This window comes from Phocoena phocoena, chromosome 8, assembly GCF_963924675.1.
Source record: "Phocoena phocoena chromosome 8, mPhoPho1.1, whole genome shotgun sequence".
NCBI classification, from domain to species: Eukaryota; Metazoa; Chordata; class Mammalia; order Artiodactyla; family Phocoenidae; genus Phocoena; species Phocoena phocoena.
Window position 1 is genome coordinate 65,067,343 of NC_089226.1, and position 27,978 is coordinate 65,095,320.

Consider the following 27,978-nt stretch of genomic DNA (forward strand, 5'->3'; position numbering starts at 1 on the left):
TGGATAAAGAAGATGTGGCACATATATACAATGGAATATTACTCAGCCATAAAAAGCAACGAAATTGAGTTATTTGTAGTGAGGTGGATGGACCTAGAGTCTGTCATACAGAATGAAATAAGTCAGAAAGAGAAAAACAAATACCATATGCTACGCATATATATGGAATCTAAAAAAAAAAAGGTACTGATGAACCTAGTTGCAGGGCAGGAATAAAGAGGTAGACACAGAATATGGACTTGAGGAAATGGGGTGGGAGAGCGAAGCTGGGGCGAAGAGAGAGTAGCATCAACATATATACACTACTGAACGTAAAATAGTTGGCTGGTGGGAAGCAGCAGCATAGCACAGGGAGATCGGTTCGGTGCTTTGTGATGACCTATGGGGGTGGGATGGGGAGGATGGGAGGGAGGCTCAAGAGGAAGGGGATATGGGGACATGTGTGTGCATATGGCTGATTTGCTTTGTTGTGCAACAGAAACTAACAGTATTGTGAAGCAATTATACTCCAATAAAGATCTATTAAAAAAATAATAAATAAATAAATTGGAATTAGGAGAAGAGTCTGAAGGCGTGGAGATTAATCACAGAATTTAAAGTAATTTGGATGAGAAGAAAGAGGGGCCTGAGCATTAGTTATAGTCTCCTTGAGAGTGTGAACTTTGTGTTACAAGTAAACTCAAGTGAAACCTAGTAGAGGTAAAGCTGAAAAGATCAGCTGGATGGTTACTGTGGAAGAGAGAGCAAGAAAAGGAGAAAGAATGCACAGTTCTCAGAAATGACTTTTGTCACTAGAGTTCTTATAAATTCACCCATGTGTCCTCTGAAGCTGACTTTCAAATAGTCCTGAAAGATTATGTGCAGTGTAACTCAAAGATGACGGGAGTACTGTATGGGATTTACTTAGTCTATTTGAATGGTTTTACATGTTTTAAGCACAGTTCTTCATTTCTTCTTTACCTCATTCCTTTGCAAATTCAAAAGTTGCAGATTCCCAAAGTTCTTTTGGGAGTATGCATATTTATAACAGTGTAAAAAACCGCTTATGAACTTAATATAAATATAATATAAACCCCAAAACAAACAGAAAATGGAAAAATATGTGTTTGGTATACAGTTTTTTAAAAAATAAATTTATTTATTTATTTGTTTTTTATTTTTGGCTGTGTTGGGTCTTTGTTGCTGCGTGCGGGCCTTCTCTAGTTGCAGTGAGCAGGGGCTACTCTTCGTTGTGGTGCGTGGGCTTCTCCTTGTGGTGGCTTCTCTTATTGCGGAGCACGGGCTCTAGGCGTGCGGGCTTCAGTAGTTGTGGTGTACAGGCTGTAGAGCACAGGCTCAGTAGTTGTGGTGCACGGGCTTAGCTACTCTGCGGCATGTGGGATCTTTCTGGACCAGGGCTCGAACCCATGTCCCCTGCACTGGCAGGGGGTTCTTAACCACTGCGCCACCAGGGAAGCCCTGGTATACAGTTTTTTGAGTCCAGTAATCTAAGTATAAATAACAAAATGTGATCTTGGATCAAGCTGTATTTCAGTGTGTATTCTGTTACTATGATTTGTGACATATTATACACTATATAAAGTTACACTGCTACCCACACCACACTAGTATCACATTAACTACCTCTGTCATGAATAATGCAAAAAATTTTTGAATGATGGTTCTCTGGCAGCTGTTAAGTGTTTTAACATTTGGACTTAAAAAAAATCAATAAGCAAATGTTCAGTATTGATAGACCCAGCTGAGTGGTATTAAAGTATACTATATATTTTCTCTAAATCAACTGTAAACTTTAACAGGCGCCATTCAACTTCAGGCACTTAGCCAAGTCTGGAATTAAGATCTCTCTGTCTTTGTTCCTCTAATCCTTTTTAAAGTTCTTTTATTACTTAAATAATTAGACCTTCAAATTCGATCAACTAAACACAATCAATCCTACTCCACTTATAGCATAGTAGTGGCAATCAACCCACTGGGGAAATGTGACATATTATTTGGGTAACATCCAGGGTCCATGATACAAAAGAAAAAAATCTCCTTACCCAGGAGTTCTTCATGGATTGATCAGGAGTTGAAATAAAGGCATTCATGAATGCCCAACTTATTGTTTATATGCATATGGGTGATTTTATTGTGTTTTAGAGCAAGGGTTGGGATAGGAGGAAGCTTAATAAAATTCATGCCTTCAATTTCACCAAAAGTTCTATGGCCTCAAAAAGGTTAAGAACCACATATTCTAATCTACCCATTAGTGGATGAGGCTTCCTAATACTCTATGACAGCTGCCATCATATTTTTTAGCACAGTTGATATACTCTATTATCTAAAATTTAAAGATGAACTAAGAGACACTTAATTTTTAAGAAGTCATCTTAGAGCTAAGTAGGGTGTTACTTTAGGATTCCACAGTCAGTTAAATTCCAAAAAGAGAGGTACAAGATAAGGATGAACGTTTACTACCACTTTCCTTGATTATAAAAACCTCTTCTGGGGCTTCCCAGGTGGTGCAATGGTTAAGAATCCGCCTGCCAATGCAGGGGACACAGGTTCAATACCTGGTCTGGGAAGATCCCACATGCCATGAAGCAACTAAGCCTGTATGCCACAACTACTGAGCCCGCATGCTGCAACTGCTGAAGCCCGAGTGCCTAGAGCCGATGCTCCACAGCAGGAGAGGCCACCACAGTTAGAAGCCCTTGCACTGCAACAAAGAGTGGCCCCTGCTTGCCGCAACTAGAGAAAGCCTGCATGCAGCTACGAAGACCCAACACAGCCAAAAATAAATAAATTAAATTAAAAAATAAATCTCTGCTATATGGCAATTATACAACCAGTGAAATTCAAACAGTTAAACTGGAAGGCAAAAATAGTATCAAAACTGTTTTATATGGTTTTACAAATAAATGTTAATAACAACCAAATTATAAACATTTATTTCCACTATATTATACTATTAAATGCGGTTCTAACCACCAAAATAGTTTAAGCTCAGAGTTGGAAATCTCTATCACTCTCACCTTGGTACAGACTACTCGTACAACCACTTTCCAAAAGGCAGAGGAATCAGACCCAGGCTGTACCTCAAAGAGAAGATGTTTTTCCTGGCCAGAAGCCACTTTAGCAGTTCTGAAAAGAGGTAAACACATTCGTTAATTTTATGAAAAGTCATGTAAAATAATGGAGCTACGAAACCAGAGTCAAGAAAGTTTAAGACAGAGGAGGAAATGTGAAGAAAACACAGAAAGACAAATAACAATGGTGATTGTAATAATTAGAATTTTAAAATACAGGGATAGAGAATGTTTTGACTATAAACATACAATTTAATTTTCAAGGTGGAAAGCATAGTGGAATGATATTTATAAATCTATTTTTTTCATATCTGTATCTCAATGGTCTTTAAATTTCTAACAAAGACAGCTAGGAAAAACATGTGCAAGGAATCAGGTACTTAAAGAAAAAATTTAGCTGGTTTCATTTATCCATATTTTGACTAGTGCCTCAGATGTATATAAAGTGTGAAAAAATCTTGATCTTGGTTGAGTCCTTCCTTAAGCAACAACACTTATATACCTCTTTGAAGACAATTTTTACAGATAATTTGAAACTGGATGAAGCAAATGATTTTGAGACGCTTATGTAACTTTACTGTCCTCCCCTAGCAGAGTAATTCTGATTTAGAAAGCAACAGGATACTAACATAAAAAATATAACACTTTTTAGGATAACTCAATATCGTGCATCAATGCCAATTTAAATCAGTTCAAAGACATAAGTATTGCAGCTCCCTTTTATCATTACTCACATTTCTCTCTGAGCACCAGTGGGGATATCACAGTCAGAACTAAGAAACTTACAGCTAAATAAATTGAGGCCACTGAAAATTAAGTAACTAGCCCTAGGTAACAAAGTCTGCCAGTGAAAGTAGTACTGCCAGTTCCCAGTTCTGTTTTCTAGCTATCAAGCCATGCGTCTTTTGCGTAGGTTTAACTTTATAGTTCTCAGACAGCACTGAACTTGTGAAATTCCAACTCTGACCCAGGGGAATTAGTTTTAAGAAGCAAATCCAGTCAGAAACGTTCTGTGCTAATAAATAAAAGGGAGATACTCTTTTACCATCACCTCTATATTACACAGTAAGCTTAGCTTGAGGATGTTTTCATAGGACACATTTTATCCAGTATCTTTAGGCCAAAAAACAAAATTTCATATAATAGACTAGGTTTTTTTGTATGTAAGTTCTAAGACTCTAAAGGGTTGGCAAACGTCATTGATTACTCTTCAAAAAAGTTGACACAATAAACATAAAAATTCCACTCTTATGATACTATTAAATTCTCAATCGAATTTTATTCCTTAAGAATACAGTCTCAGAAATAATGCCTCAAATGCTACCATTTGGATGATCTTTAAAAAAAAAAGAACAAAGTAAAATGCTAGAGTTTTAAAAACCATGACTACATTTTTATTATAAAAGATCAGACAATACACAAATATACACAGTAAAAGGTAAAATCTCCCTTCTCTGCTCCCCTTTTCCATCACCTCCCCAGAGAGCTGTGTATATCTTTCCAGTTCATTTTCTACGCATTTATATATATATATCTACACAGGATCCATCCATATATCCATACAGGGCTTCTTTTTGGTTTGTCTGTTTTTAATGAGTGACATCCAGTGTTCTTAAAAGAAATGATCTTCTAAGATAACTTTTAAGAGTTAAGAATGTTTTATTCTTCATGACTGGCTAATAACAGGACACTCCAACCATGTCCATAAAAAGACTGCATTTCCTTCTCTTTATCTAATGTGTTCGAAATGGCCAAGTATAATATGTCTCTTATCCAATATAGTTATTGCAAAGCTTAAGGAGTACATTCATGTATTTTACCCTAAACTATTAATAGTGACTATAATATAAATTCATATATACTAAGTGGTTCCAAACTGCTTGGTGATTTTGTTTGGCCTTTTTGGGGTTTAAGGAGAGGTAATATGGGATAGTGGAAAGATCTTCAGACTTGGGGAAAGCTGCATCTGCCATCGATACCTAGGTAATCACTTTAGGCCTCAGTTAAAATGTCAGACTGTCAGCAGAGTGCCTTGCACATACTATGGGCTCAGTGAACGTTAGCTAAGTTGAATAGACTAAAGAAAGAACCTTTAAGATCTCATTTAAAAGGCAATGCCAATAAGTTATAACTATACCCCCAGGGAGACAGAAGATACATATATAAAGAGAGTTGGATATGGGTGCTGCTAGAGGAAGACTTAATAGAAAGAAGTGATATCTGCTCTCTGTCACTAAGGGAGAACACACAAACAAAAATGGAATATTTTAAAAGTGTAACAATCTGGGGTCATTCAGGGACAGAGCTCGGTATATTTTAATAGCTTCTATACAGATCAGTATAAAATTGATTTAATAAAGAATAATTCACAAAGAGAAGGCTGTTCTATTGGATGTGCTAAGGAGGCAGAGAAGTTTATATTCCATCTTAGAAATCTATTCAAGAGTTAAATAGAGATGTAAACATGATAGCTAATTAGAAAATATTTATAAACAAAATATCTTATTCTTCAGTGATGAGAAATGAATTATTACCGTATATATATATTTCTCTGGCAAAATAATGGTTCAATGAACAAACACAGAAGATTTATTTATTAACTAGATGAATTGGTTGATATTCAGAAACCTGAAGTGCCCTTTGACTATCCTAGGCGCCTTTCTCTAGATGACTAACTGGTATATTCTCTTCTGTTATGCACCTCCTTCAGTGCTTTCAAACAAGGGTCAATTTACATGCCTGTGGTCAAAATTCAGTTTTAAGTTCCTTCTGTTCGTTTAGTCCTATGACATATTTTTAGATAGCTACATAGAAAGTCTTATAGTACTCAATAAATATTTGCTAACTGCTGCTGAAAACATTCTCTTACCAACCAATATGTGTGGTTATCTCTCAGACAGTCATAACACTGGGGCAATATGTCAGGGGGAGAAAATAAAATGAAAAAGAGCAAGTCTTACACATCATTAAGTTCTGCTACTCTTCCAAGAAATTCTTCATAAGTTAAGGAGCCACTTTCTCGAACCAATGTGACATGTTTTGCTACTTTTTCTGGTAACTTGTTAAGAACCAGCTGCGTCTGATCCGAAATTTGCTGTCCCATGATGAAATGATGTCTTATGAAATCCAAAAAGAGTGTTGCTTCACATCGTTTCTGTCAAATATACATAAAAGTTACTTTTACATGTAATATACAAATGGCAACATACCCATTCCTTCAAGAAAATAAAGCAAAACAGGAATACTTTTAAGTGAGATCTCAACAGACTTACATGAGTCTAAGGTGGAATTTATTTAAACAACTACATTTTAAAGTAAAGATTTACAGTTCTGTTTTTTAAAGATCATACAGGTAAATGAGAATACAGGATTCATTTATCTTATTGGGAGGGTGAATTCCTATAATTTTGCCAAGTTAAAAACCATTACACACACACACAGAGGCATTTAAGTGATTGTATTTAATAGGAAGTTTGTTTACCTCATATAATTTTCCTAAGAACATTTCCTGACTGCTTACCATGTCAGGCTCCAAACTAAGGGCTTTCATATATTATCTCATTTATTTCTTACAATAACCCTAAGAGGTAGGCATTATTATATTCCTAGTTGACAGATAAGGAAATAGAATTGAGTGACTTATCTAAAGTTAAACAGCTGGGGACTTCCCTGGTGGTGCAGTGGTTAAGAATCCACCTGCCAATGCAGGAGACACGGGTTCGATCCCTGGTCCAGGAAGATCCCACATGCCAAGGAGCAACTAAACCTGTATGCCACAACTACTGAGCCTGCATGCCACAACTACTGAGTCCATGCACCGCAACTACTGAAGCTTGCGCACTCTAGGGGCCGGGGACTGCAACTACTGAAGTCTGCATGCCTAGAGCCCGTACTGTGCAACAAGAGAAGCCACTGCGATGAGAAGCCCGCACACCACGACGAAGAGTAACCTCTGTTCACCACAACTAGAGAAAGCCCACGCGCAGCAACGAAGACCGAACGCAGCCCCCCAAAAAACGTTAAACAGTTGGTAGCACTTCCCTGGTGGCGCAGTGGTTAAGAATCCGCTTGCCAATGCAGGGAGCCCTGGTCTGGGAAGATCCCACATGCTGCAGAGCAACTAAGCCTGTGTGCCACAACTACTGAGCCTGTGCTCTAGAGCTGGCAAGCCACAACTACTGAGACCTGCGTGCCACAACTACTGAAGTCCGTGCACCTAGAGCCCGTGCTCTGCAACAAGAGAAGCCACCGCAATGAGAAGCCTGTGCACCACAACAAAGAGTAGCCCCTGCTCACTGCAACTAGAAAGAAAGCCCGCGCACAGCAATGAAGACCCAACACAGCCAAAACTAAATAATAAATTTATATGAAAAACAAACAGTTGGTAAATGGTTGAAGTGAAATTTGAACTCATGTTTTTTAGATTCTAGTGCTTATATTCTTTAACGCTATGATATACTGTGATGTATAATCATGATATAGATCAGCTAAAAAATTTACTGTAGAATTTATTTATAAATGTACAACTTAATTTTAATTGTAAAATATATGTAAATTAAACAGACTTTTTAGCTAATTCAACTATGTTACATTTTCTGCTTAGAAAAAAAAGTGCTTTTGCTTTTTAACTCCTCTAGGTATTTATTTATTTATTTATTTATTTTGCGGTACGCGGGCCTCTCACTGTTGTGGCCTCTCCCATTGCGGAGCACAGTTTCCGGACACGCAGGCTCAGTGGCCATGGCTCACGGGCCTAGCCGCTCCACAGCATGTGGGATCTTCCCGGACCGGGGCACGAACCCGTGTCCCCTGCATCGGCAGGCGGACGCTCAACCACTGCGCCACCAGGGAAGCCCGGTATTTATTGTTTAATTAATTATTTTTGGCTGCATTGGGTCTTTGTTGCTGCACGCAGGCTGTCTCTAGTTGCAGCAAGCGGGAGCTACTCTTCATTGCAGTGCATGGGTTTCTCATTGCGGTGGCTTCTCTTGTTGTGGAGCACGGGTTCTAGGCATGTGGGCTTCAGCAGTTGTGGCTCATGAGCTCTAGAGTGCAGGTTCAAGAGCTGTGGCACATGGGCTTAGGTGCTCCAGGGCATGTGGGATCTTCCCAGGCAAGGGCTTGAACCCATGTCCCCCGCACTGGCAGGTGGATTCTTAATCAAGGTGCCACCAGGGAAGTCCCTCCTCTAGGTATTTTTAATTTCGAATTTATATAACTTGTTTTCTAAATATGAAGGTGATATTTTAGTTAAAAGGTTGGATCACTACTTTAATAATCTACTATCAATGTAGATCAACAAGTTACTGAATTGACTTAAAATTTAATCACAAAACATTTATTTAATAATCACTCTAAAGTCTTGAAGGATATAATTCTATGTATTGTGGCTAGAGAAGAGTTGGATGTGTTTATTCTAGACAGTTTTTTCTCCTTTGGTAAATAATGATTTATCAAAATATTAAGCACGGAGATATGGTTAAAATAGAAAATAAGATAAATTTTTAGTATATATGTATCCTGATATATTCTACAGCTGAATAAGGAAATCCCAATTCAATACGAATACCACTACTAATAATAGTAAAATCAACTAATATTCATTCACCACTTCTACTGTGTAACACAATCTTCTAAGTACTTTATATGTATTCATGAATTTAGTCATTTAAATCCTCATGATAACCATTTCACAGATGAAGAAACAAGATAGCTAAGGAAACAAGCACAGAGAGGTTAAATTAATAAAGCCACAAAGCTAATATTAGACTTTTTAAAAAAAATAAAGTTAGAAAAAGAAAAAAGCATTAAAATTAAAAAGAATCTGATCCTCCCCCCTCCTACAAGAAATTCCATTTTATTTACACGTCAAAGACTATCATTTTACTTCACCTGAATTAACACTCATATCATATAAAGCAGGTGAAACAGTAACAAGTTATAGTAAAAATTTGTCAGGAAACCTGCTTTATCATTTAATCAAAAAAATGAAAAGTTATAACTCTAAAATATAAAATATATAACTTTAAAATATAAAATCATTTATAATAAGAGTTCTCAGTAACCATAAATATGCAAATTTTGCTTTGTATTCAAATTTAATGTGTTATACTTGAGGTTTATTCTTTTAGTCACATTAAATATAGGAAAAGTACAACTGTTCTAAAGAGAAAAACTCAACAATTACTGTTTTGAATCTGAGCCTACTTGGCAATGATAAATATGAATTAGAGATAAATGAAAGGAAGTTGTTGAGGAAGATCCAGGCCACTAAGAAAACATCTCTGAAGGCAAAATTATATACTTTAAATATACCCAAATGGATTCACAGCAATCGTATTCAAAGAGAAACAAAGATTTTAGCTTAGAGGAGGTCTCTAGAGTACTCAACATTAGTAATTTCTGGATTTCATAGTCTAATAAAGTCTCAAAGCACCATGGTGTTGCACATTTATTTCTATTCTAAGTAAGGATAGTTTCCAAAAATAAATGAAAAAATCCCTAAAACTTAACAAAAATTTAAAGAATAACTTATAACCTAGGAAATAGAAGGATATAATACTAGAATAAAAGTCCTTCCCAAGAAGGCAGTAATTTCACACTGACATATACTACATACAGTAACACTATGGTCCCTATTTTTCTTGTTCTAATCCAGATGTGTGAAAAAATCATCAGGAGCCAAAGGCTGTACACTGGTGTTAGGGAGCCACTGTTACATGGCCTTTTAAAAAATTAAATTCAACAAGCACCATATGCCTGGCACTGTGCTGTGTTCTGGGGATACAACAGTGAGTGTAAGAAACAGGGTTCTTGCCACCATGGAGCATCTGATTCAGTGGGGAAGAGACAACAATCACACCAATAAATACATAATTTCAAAATAATAAGTGCTGGGCTTCCCTGGTGGCGCAGTGGTTGGGAGTCAGCCTGCCGATGCAGGGGACGCGGGTTCGTGCCCCGGTCCGGGAGGATCCCACATGCCGCGGAGCGGCTGGGCTCGTGAGCCGTGGCCACTGGGCCTGCGCGTCCGGGGCCTGTGCTCCGCGGCGGGAGGGGCCACAGCAGTGAGAGGCCCGTGTACCGCAAACATAAATAAATAAAATAAATAAAATTTAAAAAAAAAAAATAATAATAATAATAAGTGCTAAGCCAAACAAGTATAGGGTACTGAAAGCCTATAAAAGGGGGACTTGACCTAGTCTTGTGACAGGGAAGAAGTCCTTGGGCAAACATTTGATTTGCTATCGGTCAGAGTTCGCCAGAGAAGAGAGGGATAGAGGCACGGCAAGGGGAGGACATTCCAGGCAGAGGTTACAGAAAGCGCCTAAATAGGAAGGAGTATGGTGACTTTGAGGTTAAAAAAAAAAAAAAAAGCCAGAGTGACTAAAGCCTAGGCAGAAGGAGAGGGAGATTGGCACCAAGAGATGGGATGTTTACCATTTTTGTTTATGACACAAAGATAAGACTGCATGCCTGCCCAATCTGTGGATGACTGAAACTGGAATGAATGAATAATGTCCACAGAATACCAGAATCAAGACTGAAAATGGATACTGATTTTCTGAAATAGAATAAATTTTTATGTCAAATATGACTAAAAGTTAAATCCTGAATATGTTTTGAAAGACACATAAAGCACATAGGTAAGTTATGTTTAAAAGCAAATAAAATATAAAAGCTCTGAGGGTTCCAGTCAAAATAAGTAAACAGTAAATAGCGATAAGAAAGATGCTAAAATAATCCTAAACTCTTGCTAGAAGCAGATGTCCAGAGCAAGAGCCTAGTTCCACCGTGCTCTGTAATGGTTCCAACACACCAGAGTTCTCTAATCAGCTCTAAGCAGTGACACTTTTAAAGGGCACTAATCATTTGAATATATTTGGGAAAGCACGCAAGATGCTATGGATCTAGAAGAGGAAACAAAGCAATTTATTCTAGATAATCATAGTTCAGTAACAACATGGAGCATGGTGATAGGTTTGTTCAAACACCTGAAGAGCTTTCATGTGGAAGAGGAAGTAATATTTACTTTATATAATTACAGAGACCAGAATGGCCAGTATAAATTAGGCTGATTTCAGGTCAATATAAAAATTTCCTATCATCCATAATTATCCAGAAGGGTTAAGGGCTGTCTTGCAAAGCATGTGAGCTTGCATTCACTGGAAAGGTGGAGGTGTTTAAGCAAAAATAAGAAGTTCATCTAATTAGTGTTTTAGAGAAAATTTTTGCTTTAATGAGAAGTGGAGAAGGCAACCTCTAACCTAATATTTCGCTCCCAAAGTGAAACTTAAATTCCCTCTAGCATTCCTGTACTGATTTAATAAAAATGCAATAAAATATTCTAATCAATGAAAACTTTAAATTATACCTACAATTCTTAACAAAGAAAAATTAAACTTTTGAAATATATGGTCTTAAGATTTCATGTAAAATATTAATGATAATTTAATCAATATGCCCACTAAACAGATATTAAAGAGATTTAGTTGTTTGTTTATTGAGTTACAAAATGGACCCTTTTAAGAGGTAAAATTGTAATTATATGCAGATGACATGATAATATATATAGAAAACCCTAAAGACTCCACACAAAAACTACTAGTACTGGTAAATAAATTCAACAAGGTATCAGGATACAAGATTAACACACAGAAATCTGTTGCGTTTCTTTACACTAACAATGAAATACCAGAAAGGGAAAGTAAAAAAAAAAAATCCCTTTTAAAACTGCACCCCCTCCCCCCCTCCGAAAAAATACTTAGGAATAAACCCAACCAAGGAGGTGAAAAACTTATATGCTGAGAACTATAAAGCACTGATAAAGGAAATTGATTCAAATAAATGTAAAAATATTCTATGCTCTTGGATTGGAAGAATTAATATTGTTAAAACGACCATACTACCCAAAGCAATCTACAGATTTAATGCAATCCCTATCAAATTACCCATGACATTTTTCACAGAACTAAAACAAATAATCCTAAAATTTATATGGAGCCATAAAAGACCCAGAATTGCCAAAGCAATTCTGAGGAGAAAGAACAAAGATGGAGGCATAACCCTCCCAGACTCAGACAAAACTACAAAGCTACAGTAATCAAAACAGTGTGGTATTGGCACAAAAACAGACATATGGATCAATGGAACAGAACAGAGAGCCTAGAAATAAATCCACACACCTACAGTAAATTAAACTTTGAAAAAAGAGGCAAGAACATACAACGGAGAAAAGACAGTCTCTTCAGTAAGTGGTGGTGGGAAAGCAGGACAGCCACATGTAAATCAATGAAGTTAGAACACTCCCTCACACCATATACAAAAATAAACTCAAGATGGCTTAAAGACTTAAATATAAGACATGACACCATAAAACTCCTAGAAGAGACCATAGGCAAAACATTCTCTGACATAAACTGTAGTAATGTTTTCTTACGTCAGTCTCCCAAGGCAATAGAAATAAAAGCAAAAATAAACAAATGGGACCTAATCAAAATTATAAGCTTTTGCAAGGCAAAGGAAACCATAAACAAAACAAAAAGACAACCTACGGACTGGGAGAAAATATTTGCAAACGATGCAACTGACAAGGGCTTAATTTCCAAAATACACAAACAACTCATACAACTCAATAATAATAATTTTAAAAAACCCAATCAAAAAATGGTCAGAAGACCTAAATAGACACTGCTCCAAAGAAGACATACAAATGGCCAATAGGCACATGAAAAAATGCTCAGCATCACTAATTATTAGAGAAATGCAAATCAAAACTACATGAGGGAGAGGAATCAAGACGGCGGATGAGTAAGACGTGGAGTTCACCTCTTCCTACAAATACATCGAAAACACATCTACAAGTGGAACGACTTGCACAAAACATCTACCAAACACTGGCTGAAGACCTCAGACTTCCTAAAGGGCAAGAAAACCTCCATGTAACCAGGAAGGATAAAAGAAAGAAAAGAGAGAGAAAAGAATTGGGATGGGACCTACACCCTAGGGAGGGAGCTGTGAAGGAGGTAAGGTTCCCGCACCCTGGGAAGTCCCCTCACTGGCGGGGAGATCAGCCTGGATGGAAAGGGAGCTTTGGAGCCTTGAGCAGAGTGCAGAAACCGGATTGTGGAAGGCAAAATGGAGAGTGACCTGAACAGACGTTGGTACCGTCACCTTGTACTCCCCAGGCTGAGACGCTTGTCCACCGGTGTGGGCGGAGGCTGGGTGCTGAAGCTCAGGTTTCGGAGGTCAGACCCAGGGAAAGGACCAGGGTTGGCTGTGTGGAGGCAGCCTGAAGAGGCTAGAGTGTGGCAACTGAGGGTGTGCTCAGAAGAAGCCTGGGCCAACCAGGGAGGCAAGGCGCCACTGCTGGGGGGTGTGCAAGGAGAGGGGTGGGACCACTATAGGAGCTTCCTTCCCTGCACGCATGGTCTCAGGCAACAGGACACCACCTACACAAGCTCTGGGGGCAGGTGTGAGCTTCCACTGCCACTGTGGGCTCCAGAGACAGGCACAGGCCACCGCCACTGTCACGATGGGCTCCAGAGGTGGGCACAGGTAGCCGCCACCACTAAGAGACCTGCGAGCAGGATCCAGTTGCTGTCCCTGCTGTCCTGGGAGGGCGAGGGCCAGCGCTGCAAGACCCATGAATGGGCACCAAGTGTTGCCCCCACTGTCCCGGCGGGGCGTGGGCCATCGCTACTGCTGGGAAACCTGTGAGCAGGCGGCAATAGCTACCCCCATCATCTGGGGAGTGTGCACAGGCAGCGAGCAGGTGTCAAGCACTGCCCCTGCTGTCCAGGGAGTGTGTGGGGTACACGGGAGGAAAAGTCAATGCTGTCCCTGCTGTATCAGGTGTGCGCATGGCCTGCTGCACCTACACACCTCATATCAAAGGAATTACAGCTAACACACACGAGGAAAGAGGCAGCAAGCATCCAAACCAAAAGCAACCTCTCGATTCCCGACAAGATGGCAGAGTAGAAGGACTTGAGCTCACCTCCTCACGTGAAAACACCCAAATCACAACTAACTGCTGAACAACCATGGACAAAAAAGACTGGAACCTACAAAAAAAGATATTTTACATCCAAAGACAAAAGCCACAACTAGATGGTTCGAGGGGCACTTCTGCAATATAATCAAATCCCATACCAGTCGGATGGGTGACCCACAAACTGGAAAATAATTGTATTACAGAGATTCTCCCACAGGAGTGAGAGTTCTGGGCCCCATGTCAGGCTCCCCAGCCTGAGGGTCTGGAATTGGAGCCCCCAGAGCATTTGGCTTAGAAGGCCAGTGGGCCTTGAGTGCAGGAGCTCCACGGGACTGAGGGAAACAGAGACTCCACTCTTGAGGGCGCACACAAGATTTCATGTGTACTGGGACCCAGCACAAAGAAGTGACTTCATAGGAGCGTGGGCTAGACCTACCTGTGGGTTTGGAGGGTCTCCTGTGGAGGCAGGGGTTGTCTGTGGCTCACTGTGGGGGTGAGGTCACTGGTGGCAGAAGCCCCAGGGAATACTGATAATCGTGAGCTCTCCTGGAGGTCCCCATTTTGGCACAAAGACCTAGCCCTATGCAACAGCCTACAGGCTCCAGTGCTGGACGCCTCAGGCTAAACAACCAGCAAGACAGGAACACAGCCCCACCCATCAGCAGACAGGCTGCCTAAAGCTGTACTGAGGTCACAGCCACCCCTAAACACACCCCTTGACATGGCCCTGCCCACCAGAGGGACAAGACCCAGCTCCACCCACCAGTGGGCAGGCACCAGTCCCTCCCACCAGGAAGCCTGAACAAGTCTCAGGACCAACCTCACACACCAGGGGCCAGACACCAGAAGCAAGAGGAGCTATGATCCTGCAGCCTGTGGAAAGGAGTCCATCCACACAGAAAGTTTCACAAAATGAGAAGACAGAGAAATATGCTCCAGACAAAGGAACAAGATGAAAACCCAAAAGAATAACTAACTGAAGTGGAGATAGACAATCTACCTGAAAAATAATTTAGAGTAATGATAGTAAAGATGATCCAAGATCTGAGAAAAAGAATGGAGGCACTGATTGAGAAGATACAAGAAATGTTTAACAAAGAGCTAGAAGATTTAAAGAACAAACAAACAGAGATGAACAATACAATAACTGAAATGAAAAACACACTAGAAGGAATCAAGAGCAGAATAAATGAGGCAGAAGAACAAAGAAGTAAGCTGGAAGACAGTCGTGGAAATCACTGCTGCAGAACAGAATAAAGAAAAACCAATGAAAAGAAATGAGGACAGTCTCAGAGACCTCTGGGACAACATTAAACGCACCAACATTCACATTATAGGGGTCCCAGAAGGAGAAGAGAGACAGAAAGAGCCTGAGAAAATATTTGAAGAGATTATAGCCAGAAACTTCCCTAAAATGAGAAGGAAAACACTCACTCAAGTCCAGGAAGTACAGAAAGTCCCATATAAGATAAACCCAAGGAGGAACACACCAAGACATATATTAATCAAACTGACAAAATTAAAGACAAAGAAGAAATATTAAAAGCAACAAGGGAAAAGCAACAAATAACATACAAGGGAATCCCCATAAGGTTATCAGCTGATTTTTCAGCAGAAACTCTGCAGGCCAGAAGGGAGTGGCATGATATATTTAAAATGATGAAAAGGAAAAACCTACAACCAAGAATAGTCTACCCAGCAAGCTCCTCATTCAGATTTGATGGAGAAATCAAAAGCTTTACAGAGAAGCAAACCCTAAGCGAATTCAGCACCACCAAACCAGCTTTACAACAATCCTAAAGGAGCTTCTCTAGGCAGAAAAGAAAAGGCCACAACTAGAAACAAGAAAATTACAAATGAGAAAGCTCACTGGTAAAGGCAAATATAAAGTAAAGGTAGGAAATCATCCACACACAAATATGATATCAAAGCCAGCAACTGTGAGAAGAGGAGAGTACAAATGCAGAATATTGGAAATGCATTAGAAATTAAGAGACCAGAAACTTAAACAATCATATATATATATAGACTGCTATATCAAAACCTCACGGGAACTGCAAACCAAAAATCTACAGTAGATACATACACAAAAAAGAGAAAGCTATCCAGACACAACACTAAAGATAGTTACCAAATCACAAGACAAGAGAACAAAAGAGAAGGAAGAAAAAAGACCTACAAAAACAAATCCAAAACAATTAACAAAATGGCATTAAGAACATACGTATCAATAATTACCCTAAATGTAAATGGATTAAATACACCAACCAAAAGACATAGACTGGCTGCATGGATACTAAAACAAGACCCGTATGTATGCTGTCTATAAGAGACCCATTTCAGATCTAGGGACGCATACAGACTGAAAGTGAGGGAATTGGAAAAAGGTATCCTATGCAAATGGAAATCAAAGGAAAGCTGGAGTAGCAATACTCATATCAGACAAAATAGACTTTAAAATAAAGACTGTTACAAGAGACAAAGAAGGACATTACATAATGATCAAGGGATCAATCCAAGAAGATATAACAATCGTAAATATATATGCACCCAACACAGGAGCACCTCAATATATAAGGCAAATGCCAAGAACCATAAAAGGAGAAACTGACAGTAACACAATAATAGTGGGGGACTTTAACAAACCACTTTCATCGATGGACAGGTGATCCAGACAGAAAATCAATAAGGAAACACAGGCCTTAAATGACACATTAGATCAGATGGACTTAATTTATATTTATATAATATATATAAATATATATTTCCATCCAAAAGCAGCATAAATATATATAAATATATACTTCCATCTGAAAGCAGCAGAATACAATTTCTTCTCAAGTGCACATGAAACATTCTCCAGGATAGATCACCTCTTGGGCCACACATCAAGCCTCAGCAAATTTAAGAAAACTGAAATCATATCAAGCATCTTTTCTGACCACGTTATGAGACTAGAAGTCAATTACAGGAAAAAACACAAATATGTGGAGGCTAAACAATATGTTCCTAAATGACCAGTGGATCACTGAAGAAATCGAAGAGGAAATCAAAAAAATATCTAGAGACAATTGCAACGAAAGACAAAGATCCAAAACCTATGGGACACAGCAAAAGCAGTTCTAAGAGGGACGTTTATAGGAATATAATCTTACCTCAGAAAACAAGAAAGATCTCAAATAAACAACCTAACCTTACACTTAAAGCAACCAGAGAAAGAAGAACAAACAAAACCCAAAGTTAGTAGAAGGAAAGAAATCATAAAGATCAGAGCAGAAATAAATGAAATAGATGAAGAAAACAGAAAAAAATCAATGAGCCTAAAAGCTGGTTCTTTGAAAGGATAAACAAAATTGATAATCCTTTAGCCAGGGTCATCAAGAAAAAAAGGGAGAGGGTTCAAAACAATAAAATTAGAAATGAAATAGAAGTTACAACTGACACCACAGAAATACAAAGGATCATAAGAGACTATTACAAACAACTACATGCCAATAAAATGGACAACCTAGAAGAAATGGACAAATTCTTAGAAAGGTACAACCTTCCAAGACTGAACCAGAAAGAAACAGAAAATATGAACAAACCACTCACAAGTACTGAAAATGAAACAGTAATTTAAAAACTTCCAACGAAGAAAAGTCCAGGACCAGATGGCTTCACAGGCAAATTCTATTAAACATTTAGAGAAGACTTAACACCTATCCTCCTGAAACTCTTCCTAAAAATTGCAGAGGAAGGAACATTCCCAAGTTCATTCTATGAGGCCACAATCATCCTGATACCAAAATCAGACAAAGATACCACAAAAAAAGAAAATTACAGGCCAATATCATTGATGAACATAGACACAAAAATCCTCAACAAAATACTAGCAATTCGAATACAACAATACATTAAAAGGATAATACACCACTATCAAGTGGGATTTATCCCAGGGATGCAAGGATTCTTCAATATCCACAAATCAGTCAGTGATACACCACAATAACTGAAGAATAAAACCCATATGATCGTCTCAATAGATGCAGAAAAAACTTCTGACAAAATTCAACACCCATTTATGATAAAAACTCTCCAGCAAGTGGGCATAGAGGGAACTTACCTCAACATAATAAAGGCCATATATGACAAACCCACAGCTAACATCTTTCTCAATGGTGAAAGGCGGAAAGCATTCCCTCTAAGATCAGGAACAAGACAAGGATGTCCACTGTCACCACTTTCATTCAACGTAGTTTTGGAAGTCCTAGCCATGGCAATCAGAGAAGAAAAAGAAATAAAAGGAATCCAAATTAGAAAAGAAGTAGTAAAACTGTCACTGTTTGAAGATGACAAGATACTATACATAGAAAAATCCTACAGATGCTACTAGAAAACTACTAGAGCTCATCAATGAATTTGGTAAAGTTTCAGGATACAAAATTAATACACAGAAATCTCTTGCATTCCTATACAGTAACAACAAAAGATCAGAAAGAGAAACTAACGGAACAATTTCATTTACCATTGCATCAAAAAGAATAAAATACGTAGGAATAAACCTACCTAAGGAGGCCAAAGACCTGTACTCTGAAAACTATGAGATGCTCATGAAAGGAACCGAAGATGACACAGATGGAAAGATATACCATGTTCTTGGATTGGAAGAATCAATAGTGTCAAAATGACTATACTACCAAAGGCAATCTATAGAGTCAATGCAATTCCTATCAAATTACCAATGGCATTTTTCACAAAACTAGAACAAAAAAATTTTTTAATTTGTATGGGAACACAAAGACCCCGAATAGTGAAAACAATCTTGAGAAAGAAAAACGGAGTTGGAGGAATCAGGCTCCCTGACTTCAGACTAAACTACAAAGCTACAGTAATCAACACAGTATGGTACTGGTGCAAAAACAGAAATATAGATCAATGGAACAGGATAGAAAACCCAGAGATAAACCCATGCACCTATGGTCAATTAATCTACAACAAAGCAGGCAAGAATAAACAATGGAGAAAAGACAGTCTCTTCAATAAATGGTGCTGGGAAAACTGGACAGCTACATGTAAAAGAATGAAATTAGAACATTCTCTAACACCATGCACAAAAATAAACTCAAAATGGATTAAAGACCTAAATGTAAGGCCAGACACTATAAAACTCGTAGAGGAAAACATAGGCAAAACACTCTTTGATGTAAATCGCAGCAAGATCTTTTTTGATCCACCTCCTAGAGTAATGAAAAGAAAAACAAAAATAAACAAACGGGACCTAATTAAACTTAAAAGGTTTTACACAACAAAGGAAACCATAAACGCAAAAAGACAACCCACAGGATGGGAGAAAATATTTGCAAAGGAAGCAACTGACAAGGGATTAATCTCCAAAATATACAAACAGTTCATGTAGCTCTATTTCAAAAAACAAACAACCCAATCAAAAAATGTGCAGACCTGGGCTCCCCTGGTGGTGCAGTGGTTGAGAGTCTGCCTGCTGATGCAGGGGACATGGGTTCGTGCCCTGGTCTGGGAAGATCCCACATGCTGCGGAGCGGCTAGGCCCATGAGCCATGGCCGCTGAGCCTGCGTGTCCAGAGCCTCTGCTCTGCAACGGGAGAGGCCACAACAGTGAGAGGCCCACGTACCACAAAAAAAAAAAAAAAAAATGTTTAGACCTAAACAGACATTTCTCCAAAGAAGACATACAGATGGCCAAACAAGCACAAGAAAAGATGCTCAACATCACTAATTATTAGAAAAATGCAAATCAAACCTACACCTCACGCCGGTCAGAATGGCCATCATCAAAAACTCTACAAACAATAAATGCTGGAGAGGGTGTGGAGAAAAGGAAACCCTCCTACACTCTTGGTGGGAATGTAAATTGGTACAGTCACTATGGAGAACAAAATAAAGGTTCCTTAAAAAACTAAAAATAGAGCTACCATATGATCCAACAATCCCACTCCTGGGCATATATGCAGAGAAAACCATAATTTGAAAACATACATGCACCCCAATATCCATTGCAGTGCTATTTACAATAGCCAGGACATGGAAGCAACCTAAATCTCCATCAATGGATGAATGGATAAAGAAAATGTGGTACATATATACAATGGAATATTACTCAGCCATAAAAAGAACGAAATACAATGCCATTTGCTGCAACATGGATGGACCTAGATTTTGTCATACTGACTGAATTAAGTCAGACAGAGAAAGACAAATATCATATGATATCACTCATATGTGAAATCTAAAAGAATGGTACAAATGAACTTATTTACAAAATAGAAATAGAGTCACAGATGTAGGAAACGAACTTATGGTTACCAAGGGGGAAAGGGGGAGAGGGATAAATTGGGAGATTGGGATTGACATATACACACTACTATATATAAAATAGTTAATATTGGCCTACTGTATAGCACAGGGAACACTACTCAGTACACTGTAATGGCCTGTATGGGAAAAGAATCTAAGAAAGAGTGGATATATGTATATGTATAACTGATTCACTTTGCTGTACACCTGAAATTGAAGTAATGAAGTAAGTCAGACAGAGAAAAACAAACACCATATGCATCACTAATACATGGAATCTAAAAAAATAAACTAGTGAATATAACAAAAAAGAAACAGACTCACAGATATAACAGAGATCAAATTGGTGGTTACCAGTGGGGAGGGGGAAAAGGGCAGGGGCAAGATAGGGATAGGGGATTAAGATATACAAACTATTGCATATAAAATAGGTAAGCTATGAGGATATATTGTACAACAAAGGGAATATAGCCAATATTTTATAATAACTATAAATGGAGTACAACCTTTAAAAATTATAAATCACTATGTTGTACACCTGAAACATATAATATTGAACATCAATTATACCTCAATAAACAGTACCTCCCCCCCACAAAAAAAAGCAAATGGTCCCTTTTGTTTCTGCATTGTTTTGAACTGGTGTCCTAACTTTGAATAAAATTTATAATTTGAGGCAGCATATTAACTTGTTATCTTATAATTCCACTTGGTATCAGGTATCTGGGAAACCTGTTTATTAACTCCTCAGATTAAAAGGGAACACTATCTAGAGACTACTGAAAGAGCATGGAAAATTGGTCCTCGGGCTTCCCTGGTGGCGCAGTGGTTGAGAGTCTGCCTGCCAACGCAGGGGACACGGGTTAGTGCCCTGGTCCGGGAAGATCCCACATGCCGCGGAGTGGCTGGGCCCGTGAGCCATGGCCGCTGACCCTGCACGTCCGGACCGCAATGGGAGAGGCCACAACAGTGAGAGGCCCACATACAGCAAAAAAAAAGGAAAATTGGTTCTCAACCTGGTTCAGTGGAGAGGGCCCAGGATTTACAATTCATTTTGAATACCATAAAATGATAAATGTCAACGTCCATCATGGGCATAAAAATATGACTCTGTGATCTACATGCAATAAAACCACAATCAAGGGTGCATGCATGTTCATGAAACAATCTGCTGAGGCCACCCTCTTGTCACCCGCCACAGGTTTTTCAATGTTCCTCTTTGGTGACTAGGCACATTCTTCTATCACAGCACATATCATCAGTTAGGTCACTTGACCATCCCCCTCTATGAGCTTCTTGAGGGTAGTAGCTGTGTTCTCTCTTCTGGCATATACATAAGCACACAATAAATGTTTATGAATGGATACAGTAAATATTGCTGACAGTTTCTGGTTTTTTATTATTAACTTAGTATTCTTTTGAGTTTTGTTAACTTGTTCAGCATCTACTAGTTGCAGAGAAGCTGAAGTTAAAAAAAAATACATGGAAGAAAAAATATAAAATTGTAAAAATGTATCATTAATGTTTATGTAAATTGAGCAATTTTCATTATTTGGTATAAGCAAAATACTTCCCTCTAGAAAATGAAACAGTAGTATTGAACAGGAACTTAATTTGCAAACCACTGGCATAGAATTCAGCAAAAGATAAATCTCTGGTCAAGACTTCTCAAAGAACTGGCAGCTCTCATACTATTGTGCCCTATAATTTAGTCCTTTCAAGCAGGATAACAATGTGCTTTCAAAAAAACATTTGAAGGATTTTCTAAATAAAGAATAATTGTTATTTTGAAACTCTTAAGAATATCAAGGATTCCAAAAATGCCACATTCCCTAGTGGGTGGTAACATAACACTTGATCACTGCTTTTTCTAACAAAATGAATTGCTGTAGTTCAAATATTCTTTGTAAAGCTATAAAAATCACATCATGGGTAACTGGAAAAAAAAAAAACCTTCATGAAAATTTAAACCATATCCATTCATAAAAGGTTTAAAGCAAAGATGAAAAGCCTGGAAGTACAAGATGACTAGCTCACAAATACTGCAGTATTTAGAAAACTTCTCTGAGACCTCCATGAAATCTTGTATCAACTTCTTTAGTTACAGAAGAGATATTTATAGTTGAAATAATCATCAACTATTTTCACTGTTAACTCCGTTTTAGCATCAGTGAAAAAAAACTAAGTACTAAAAACTAGGTCCCTATTTTATTACTCATTGTTTACTCAAACTCTAGATCTGTAAACAGATTATCAGCTGTCCTGCAAGACAATAAAGTAACAGCAGTTATTACAGACCATAGTGAAACTATCAGACTAAGAGCCACTGTAGAGTCTAGAATGTCTGTTCCGGGGTCAAAGGCCTTAATCAGACAAAAATTTTATGCAAAGAAAAACTACAAAAGGATAGTACTTGGAGACTGAAAACATGGGTTTCTGATATCACCAGGGTGTTTACTAAATACATTTCATATGTGGAAAATGCACTAACTAGACTTGTAAGAATTTTCTCTGGACATTCTCTGCCTTTGGGGAAAGAGAAAGGGAAAGGAAGTGTGTCAAGTGCTTAAATGTGAACTTAGAAGGATCAGACAACACACATCAAATATAAAACTCACTTCTATCAAATGACAAAGAACACATTTTGGAAACACACAAGCATATCCTGGAGGGAAATATTTAGAAACTGCAGCCAGGCAGCATCAGAGGAAAGGAGAAATATTCATACTATTTTTGAGTTCTTAATTCAGAAAGCATCACTTCTTAGGGGGCTTTCCAATATAGAGGCGACTAATTTAGGATCGTTGGTCCGGGGCACCTCATGTGCCAGATGAAATTCAGAACGGATGGAGCTCATTTTATAGCAGGAAGAATGGGCGCGCGGGGAGGGAGGGAGGTGGAAAAGAATCACTTCATGCATAAGATCTAAGAGTTATAAGCCACAGGAAGTGTCACGGCCGCTTTAGAAATACGCCAGAGATGAGAACTGCATCACCTGGCACGGTGAAATAGGACAGGGTCAGAACACGGACGTACACTGCAATTTTCAAGGGGCTGGGGATAAATTTGAACAATAATAGTAAACTCACATTCTGTAACACGATAAAAATAACAAAAAAATCATTTCAAAAGCGACACAGAAAGTTTCCTTTCCAAGAATGAATACTACAAAGAGTAGCCAGAAAACTTCTGGTCTCTGCCGGGTCTCACGGTGGCTGGTTCGACAAGGCCAGGCCTTTGGCAAGGGGAGCTGCCTAAGCTAATTTAGAACGGGAGGACGGGTTAAGTAGACGGACTTGGCCATTTCTGAGCCATCACCCAGGCAAGGGTTTCTAACTGGGGTGTCCAGGGCGGGGCGCGCGCACAGGTTTCTAGCCTCACTCGCGCGTTAACTCAACACACCCACCACCCTTCCGCCACCACCCCGCCTCAAGTACACCTGCACTCGGAACCAACAGCCACGTCTGCTGGCCGACTGACTGCGCCGGCGGCAACATTCAAAAGAAGATCCGCGCTCGAGGAGGAAAAGCTGTCTCCTGATCCCCCTGAACCACTCCCCCCGCCCCGCCCAAAACGGGACAAGCCACTTCCACGCTCTGTCACTGGAAACCACTGGCTTAGAGACAGTATGACCACGGAAGGGCCTCCCAAGCCAGCTCCACACCCTAAGCCGAGGCCTAGAGACGGCGGCGGCGGGTCGGGGCTTGTCTCCCCACGAAAGCCCGGCGCGGCACTCGAGGCCTGGCCCGCGTTTCTCCTCCCTGTCCGAGGGCTGTGGGGCAGTGCAGGGGAAGCGGCGACAGACCAGCGCTACGGAGCTCACCCCAGGTTCAAGGCATCGCGCTTCCGGCAGCAGCAGCGAACCCTCGGCCAGCTTCTCAGAGCCGCAGGCGGCGGCGGCGGCTCCGGCCGTTACCCTGTCGCACCTCAGTGACGTATAAGGCGTGCCCCACCACCCCCGCCCCAGCGCGTTGCTTAGAAACGATGCCCAACCTTCCTCCCCAGAACTTACGCTAGCTAGCTCAGCTTCTCCTGGGGACCTGCGAGGCCCCGGCCCCGAAGGCCGTCCGATAGGAAAGTGTGGCGGCGGAGGCCTAGGAGGAGGCCGTGCCCTAGGGGCGGCGGAAGAGGCCTCGCCTGGCAGGCTCCTCGAGGCTAAGGCTCCGTGGGGCCTCAGTGGGTGCGGCCTGGAGGGTGCTGGCTCTCCTGGCCCCATCCCCTGAGCGAGAACCCAGCGGGTGGCAAAGGCACTGCGAGCCCCAGTTTGGTCAAGGGTTGGATTCCAAGCCACTACTTATTAGGCCTCCAACCTCCCACTGGTTATAGCTACACAAAGAGCATCTCGTTTCTTTATCATGAAAGGGGCCCATTATGCTCACCTAGCTAGATTAAGAAGCATAAAAGAGAATATATAGGAAGTAACCAGCACAGAGTCCAAAATGGTAAGCCCTAGTAAATGGCAACTATTATTATTATGAACACATGTTGGCGAGATCATGGCTTTTCAGAACGTCCGTAGTGGATAATTGCTGTATATTAAGCATCTGTTGTGTGCCAAATACTATACTAGGCACTTTATAGGCATTGCTCTTGTTTAAATAGTTCGCTTAAAGTTGCACAGCCAATAAACAGCAGAGCAAGGGTTTAGACCCAGGTATGCCTCTCACTATCGCCTTTATGCTTAGCAGCTAAATTAAACTACTTCTTATGCTTGTACATGTTGCCACACTCATCCTTCCCCAGTCACTTGTAGATTTACCTTGTGAGAACTAATCTTGCCCTCTAATAATAGATAATATTTGTTGACAATTTACTATGTGCCAAGGCCTGTTCTGAGTACTTTAAAGGTATTAATTCATTTAATCCGCACAGCAGTCCTATGAGGAAGGTATTGTTAATACTTTCATTTTACAGTTGAAGAAACAAGCTTAAAGTCAAGTTTTCCAAGGTCAACCAATCAGTAAGGAGCAGAGGCAGATTCAAACCCAAGCTGACTGAACCCTGAGCCTGTGCTTTTTAAAAAATATATTTTTAAAATTTATTTATTTAATTTATTTATTTTTGGCTGCATTGGGTCTTCGTTGCTGCGCATGGGCTTTCTCTAGTTGCAGTCAGCGGGGGCTACTCTTCGTTGTGGTCTGTGGGCTTCTCACTGCCATGGCTTCTCTTGTTGTGGCCTGCGGGCTCTAGAGCGCAGGCTCAGTAGTTGTGGCACACAGGTTTAGTTGCTGCGCGTCATGTGGGATCTTCCCAGACCAGGGCTCAAACCTGTGTCCACTGAATTGGCAGGGGGATTCTTAACCACTGCGCCACCAGGGAAACCCTGAGCCTGTGTTTTTTAACTCTTGTTCTAAACTGCCTCAGTGAGGTGGTGAGACTTCATTAGGGCCAGATCCATGTGTCTGTGTATCCCTTTAAAATTTTTTTTAATTGAAGTATAGTTGATTTACAGTGTTGTGTTATGTGTACTCCTTTTATATACCTTATGGAGAGTGTACTGAGGATTGTCTCCCTGACAACCAGCACAAAGCCTGGCATGCAGTAATTGTTCAACATTTGAACATTTGATGAATATTTGAATGTGGTAAAAACTAACAGCCTAATGATGAACCATACATAATGATTTTTAAAAATCTAATTAAATTCAACAAGATCCTATAGTTGAAACTAATCTGCGCCAGGAGTCAGGACTATTTCTCTGAAAAAAATTGCTTTCAGTTAAATGTAGTGTTGGAGGTTCTAGCCAGTGTGATAAAACCAGACAAAGAAAATTTTTAAAAGGCATTACATTGGAAAGAAAGAACACTGTATTTGCAGACAAAAATACTTTAGAATACTACAAAAAAAAATCTACTAGAACTAGAAGTGAGTTTAGAAGGATACCAAGTCAGTATATAAAAATCAGTTTAGGGGCTTCCCTGGTGGCGCAGTGGTTGAGAGTCCACCTGCCGATGCAGGGGACGTGGGTTCATGTCCTGGTCAGGGAAGATCCCACATGCTGCAGAGCAGCTGGGCCCGTGAGCCATGGCCGCTGAGCCTGTGCGTCCAGAGCCTATGCTCCACAATGGGAGCGGCCACAACAGTGAGAGGCCCGCGTATCGCCAAAAAAAAAAAAAAATCAGTTTATTTCTCTATAGTAACAATGAAAATTTAGACTTTGAAATGTTTTAAATACCATTTAGCAGCAAAAAAAACTCAAAACAAACACACACATACACAAACTTAGGGATACATTTGACCAAAATGTGAAAGACATATAAATTGAAAACTCTGAAATATTGTGAGAGAAATTAATGATCTAAATACAGAGATATATCATGTTCATGGATCAGAAGATTCAATCGTTTTAAAATGTCATTTTTCTCTGAATTGATCTATAGACTTAGGGCAAGTTCAATAAAAATCATAGCAGGTTCATTTTGTGGGAATTACCAAGCTGATTCTAAAATTTCTATGAAAATGCTACCTAGAGTAGCCCAAACTTTGATCAAGAAAAACAAAGTTGAGGGACTTAGACTACCGGACTTCAAGACTTTATAAGAGACACAGTAATCAACACAGTGTGGTACTGGTGTAAAGACAGGCAAATAGAGCAATGTAACAGAACAGAGTGCAGAGACAGACCTACACAAATATGGTCAATTGATTTTCAAGAAATATGCCAAAGCATGTCAATGGGGGAAGGATAATCTTTTCAACAAATGATGCTGGAACAACTGGATAGCATATGCTAAAAATAAAGAAAAGAATCTTGATCCTGTCCTCATAGCATATGCAAAAATTAACTAAAAATGGATCATAAATCTAAATTTAAGTGCTAAAATTATAAACCTTATAGAAGAGAACATAGGAGAAAAATCTTAGTGACCATGGATTTGGCAAAGATTAAGAAAATGGCACAAAAAGCACAATCCATAAAAGGAAAAAAATTACATGTAATAAGTTTCACTTCCTCAAAATTAAAACTTCTGCTTTTCAAAACACACTTAAGAAAACGAAAAGGTGAGCCCCAGACTGGGAGAAAGTATTTGCAAAACATATATTTGACAAAGGACTTCTAACTAGAATATATAAAGAAATGTTACAATTCAATAAGAAGACAACCAATTTTTTTAAGTGGACAAAATATTTAAATAGGCACTTCACCAAAGAAAATATATGGATGACAAAATAAGCACACAAAAAGATGCTCAACATCATTATCATTAGGGAAATGCAAGTTAGAAGTACAATGAGATATCACGGCACACCCTAGTTATTAGAATGGCTAAAATTTAAAAGACTGATCATATAAAGTGTTGGCAAGGATGTGGAACAACTGGAATTCTCATATACTGCTTGTTGGGAATGTAAAATGATACAACTTTTTTGGGAAAAAGTTTGGCCATTTTTAAAAGAGCTACATACACCTACCATATGATCCAGCCATTCCACTCCTAGGTATTTACCCACAAAGACTTATACATGAATTCATAGCAGCATTATTTGTAATAGGCCCAAACTGGAAACAACCCAAATGTCCTTCAACAGGTGAATGGAAAACAAACTATGGTTTATCCACATAATGGCATACTCCTCAGGAATAAAAGCAATGAG

The 27,978-nt window shown here is 39.3% G+C and overlaps 1 protein-coding gene across 1 annotated transcript in view; it reads right to left on the minus strand.

Moving 5' to 3' along the window:
* Positions 1–24,280, minus strand: part of RNF141 (ring finger protein 141) — a 45,326-nt gene extending 21,046 nt beyond the window's left edge. Inside the window, exons 1-3 of the mRNA XM_065882837.1 lie at positions 24,206–24,280; positions 6,032–6,225; positions 3,018–3,126 (exon numbers count right to left, since the gene is read on the minus strand). Of these exons, the coding sequence (XP_065738909.1) occupies positions 3,018–3,126; positions 6,032–6,174 (252 nt within the window). The 5' untranslated portion in view covers positions 6,175–6,225; positions 24,206–24,280. The remainder of the gene's footprint in view (positions 1–3,017; positions 3,127–6,031; positions 6,226–24,205) is intronic.
* Positions 24,281–27,978: the final 3,698 nt, after the last annotated feature.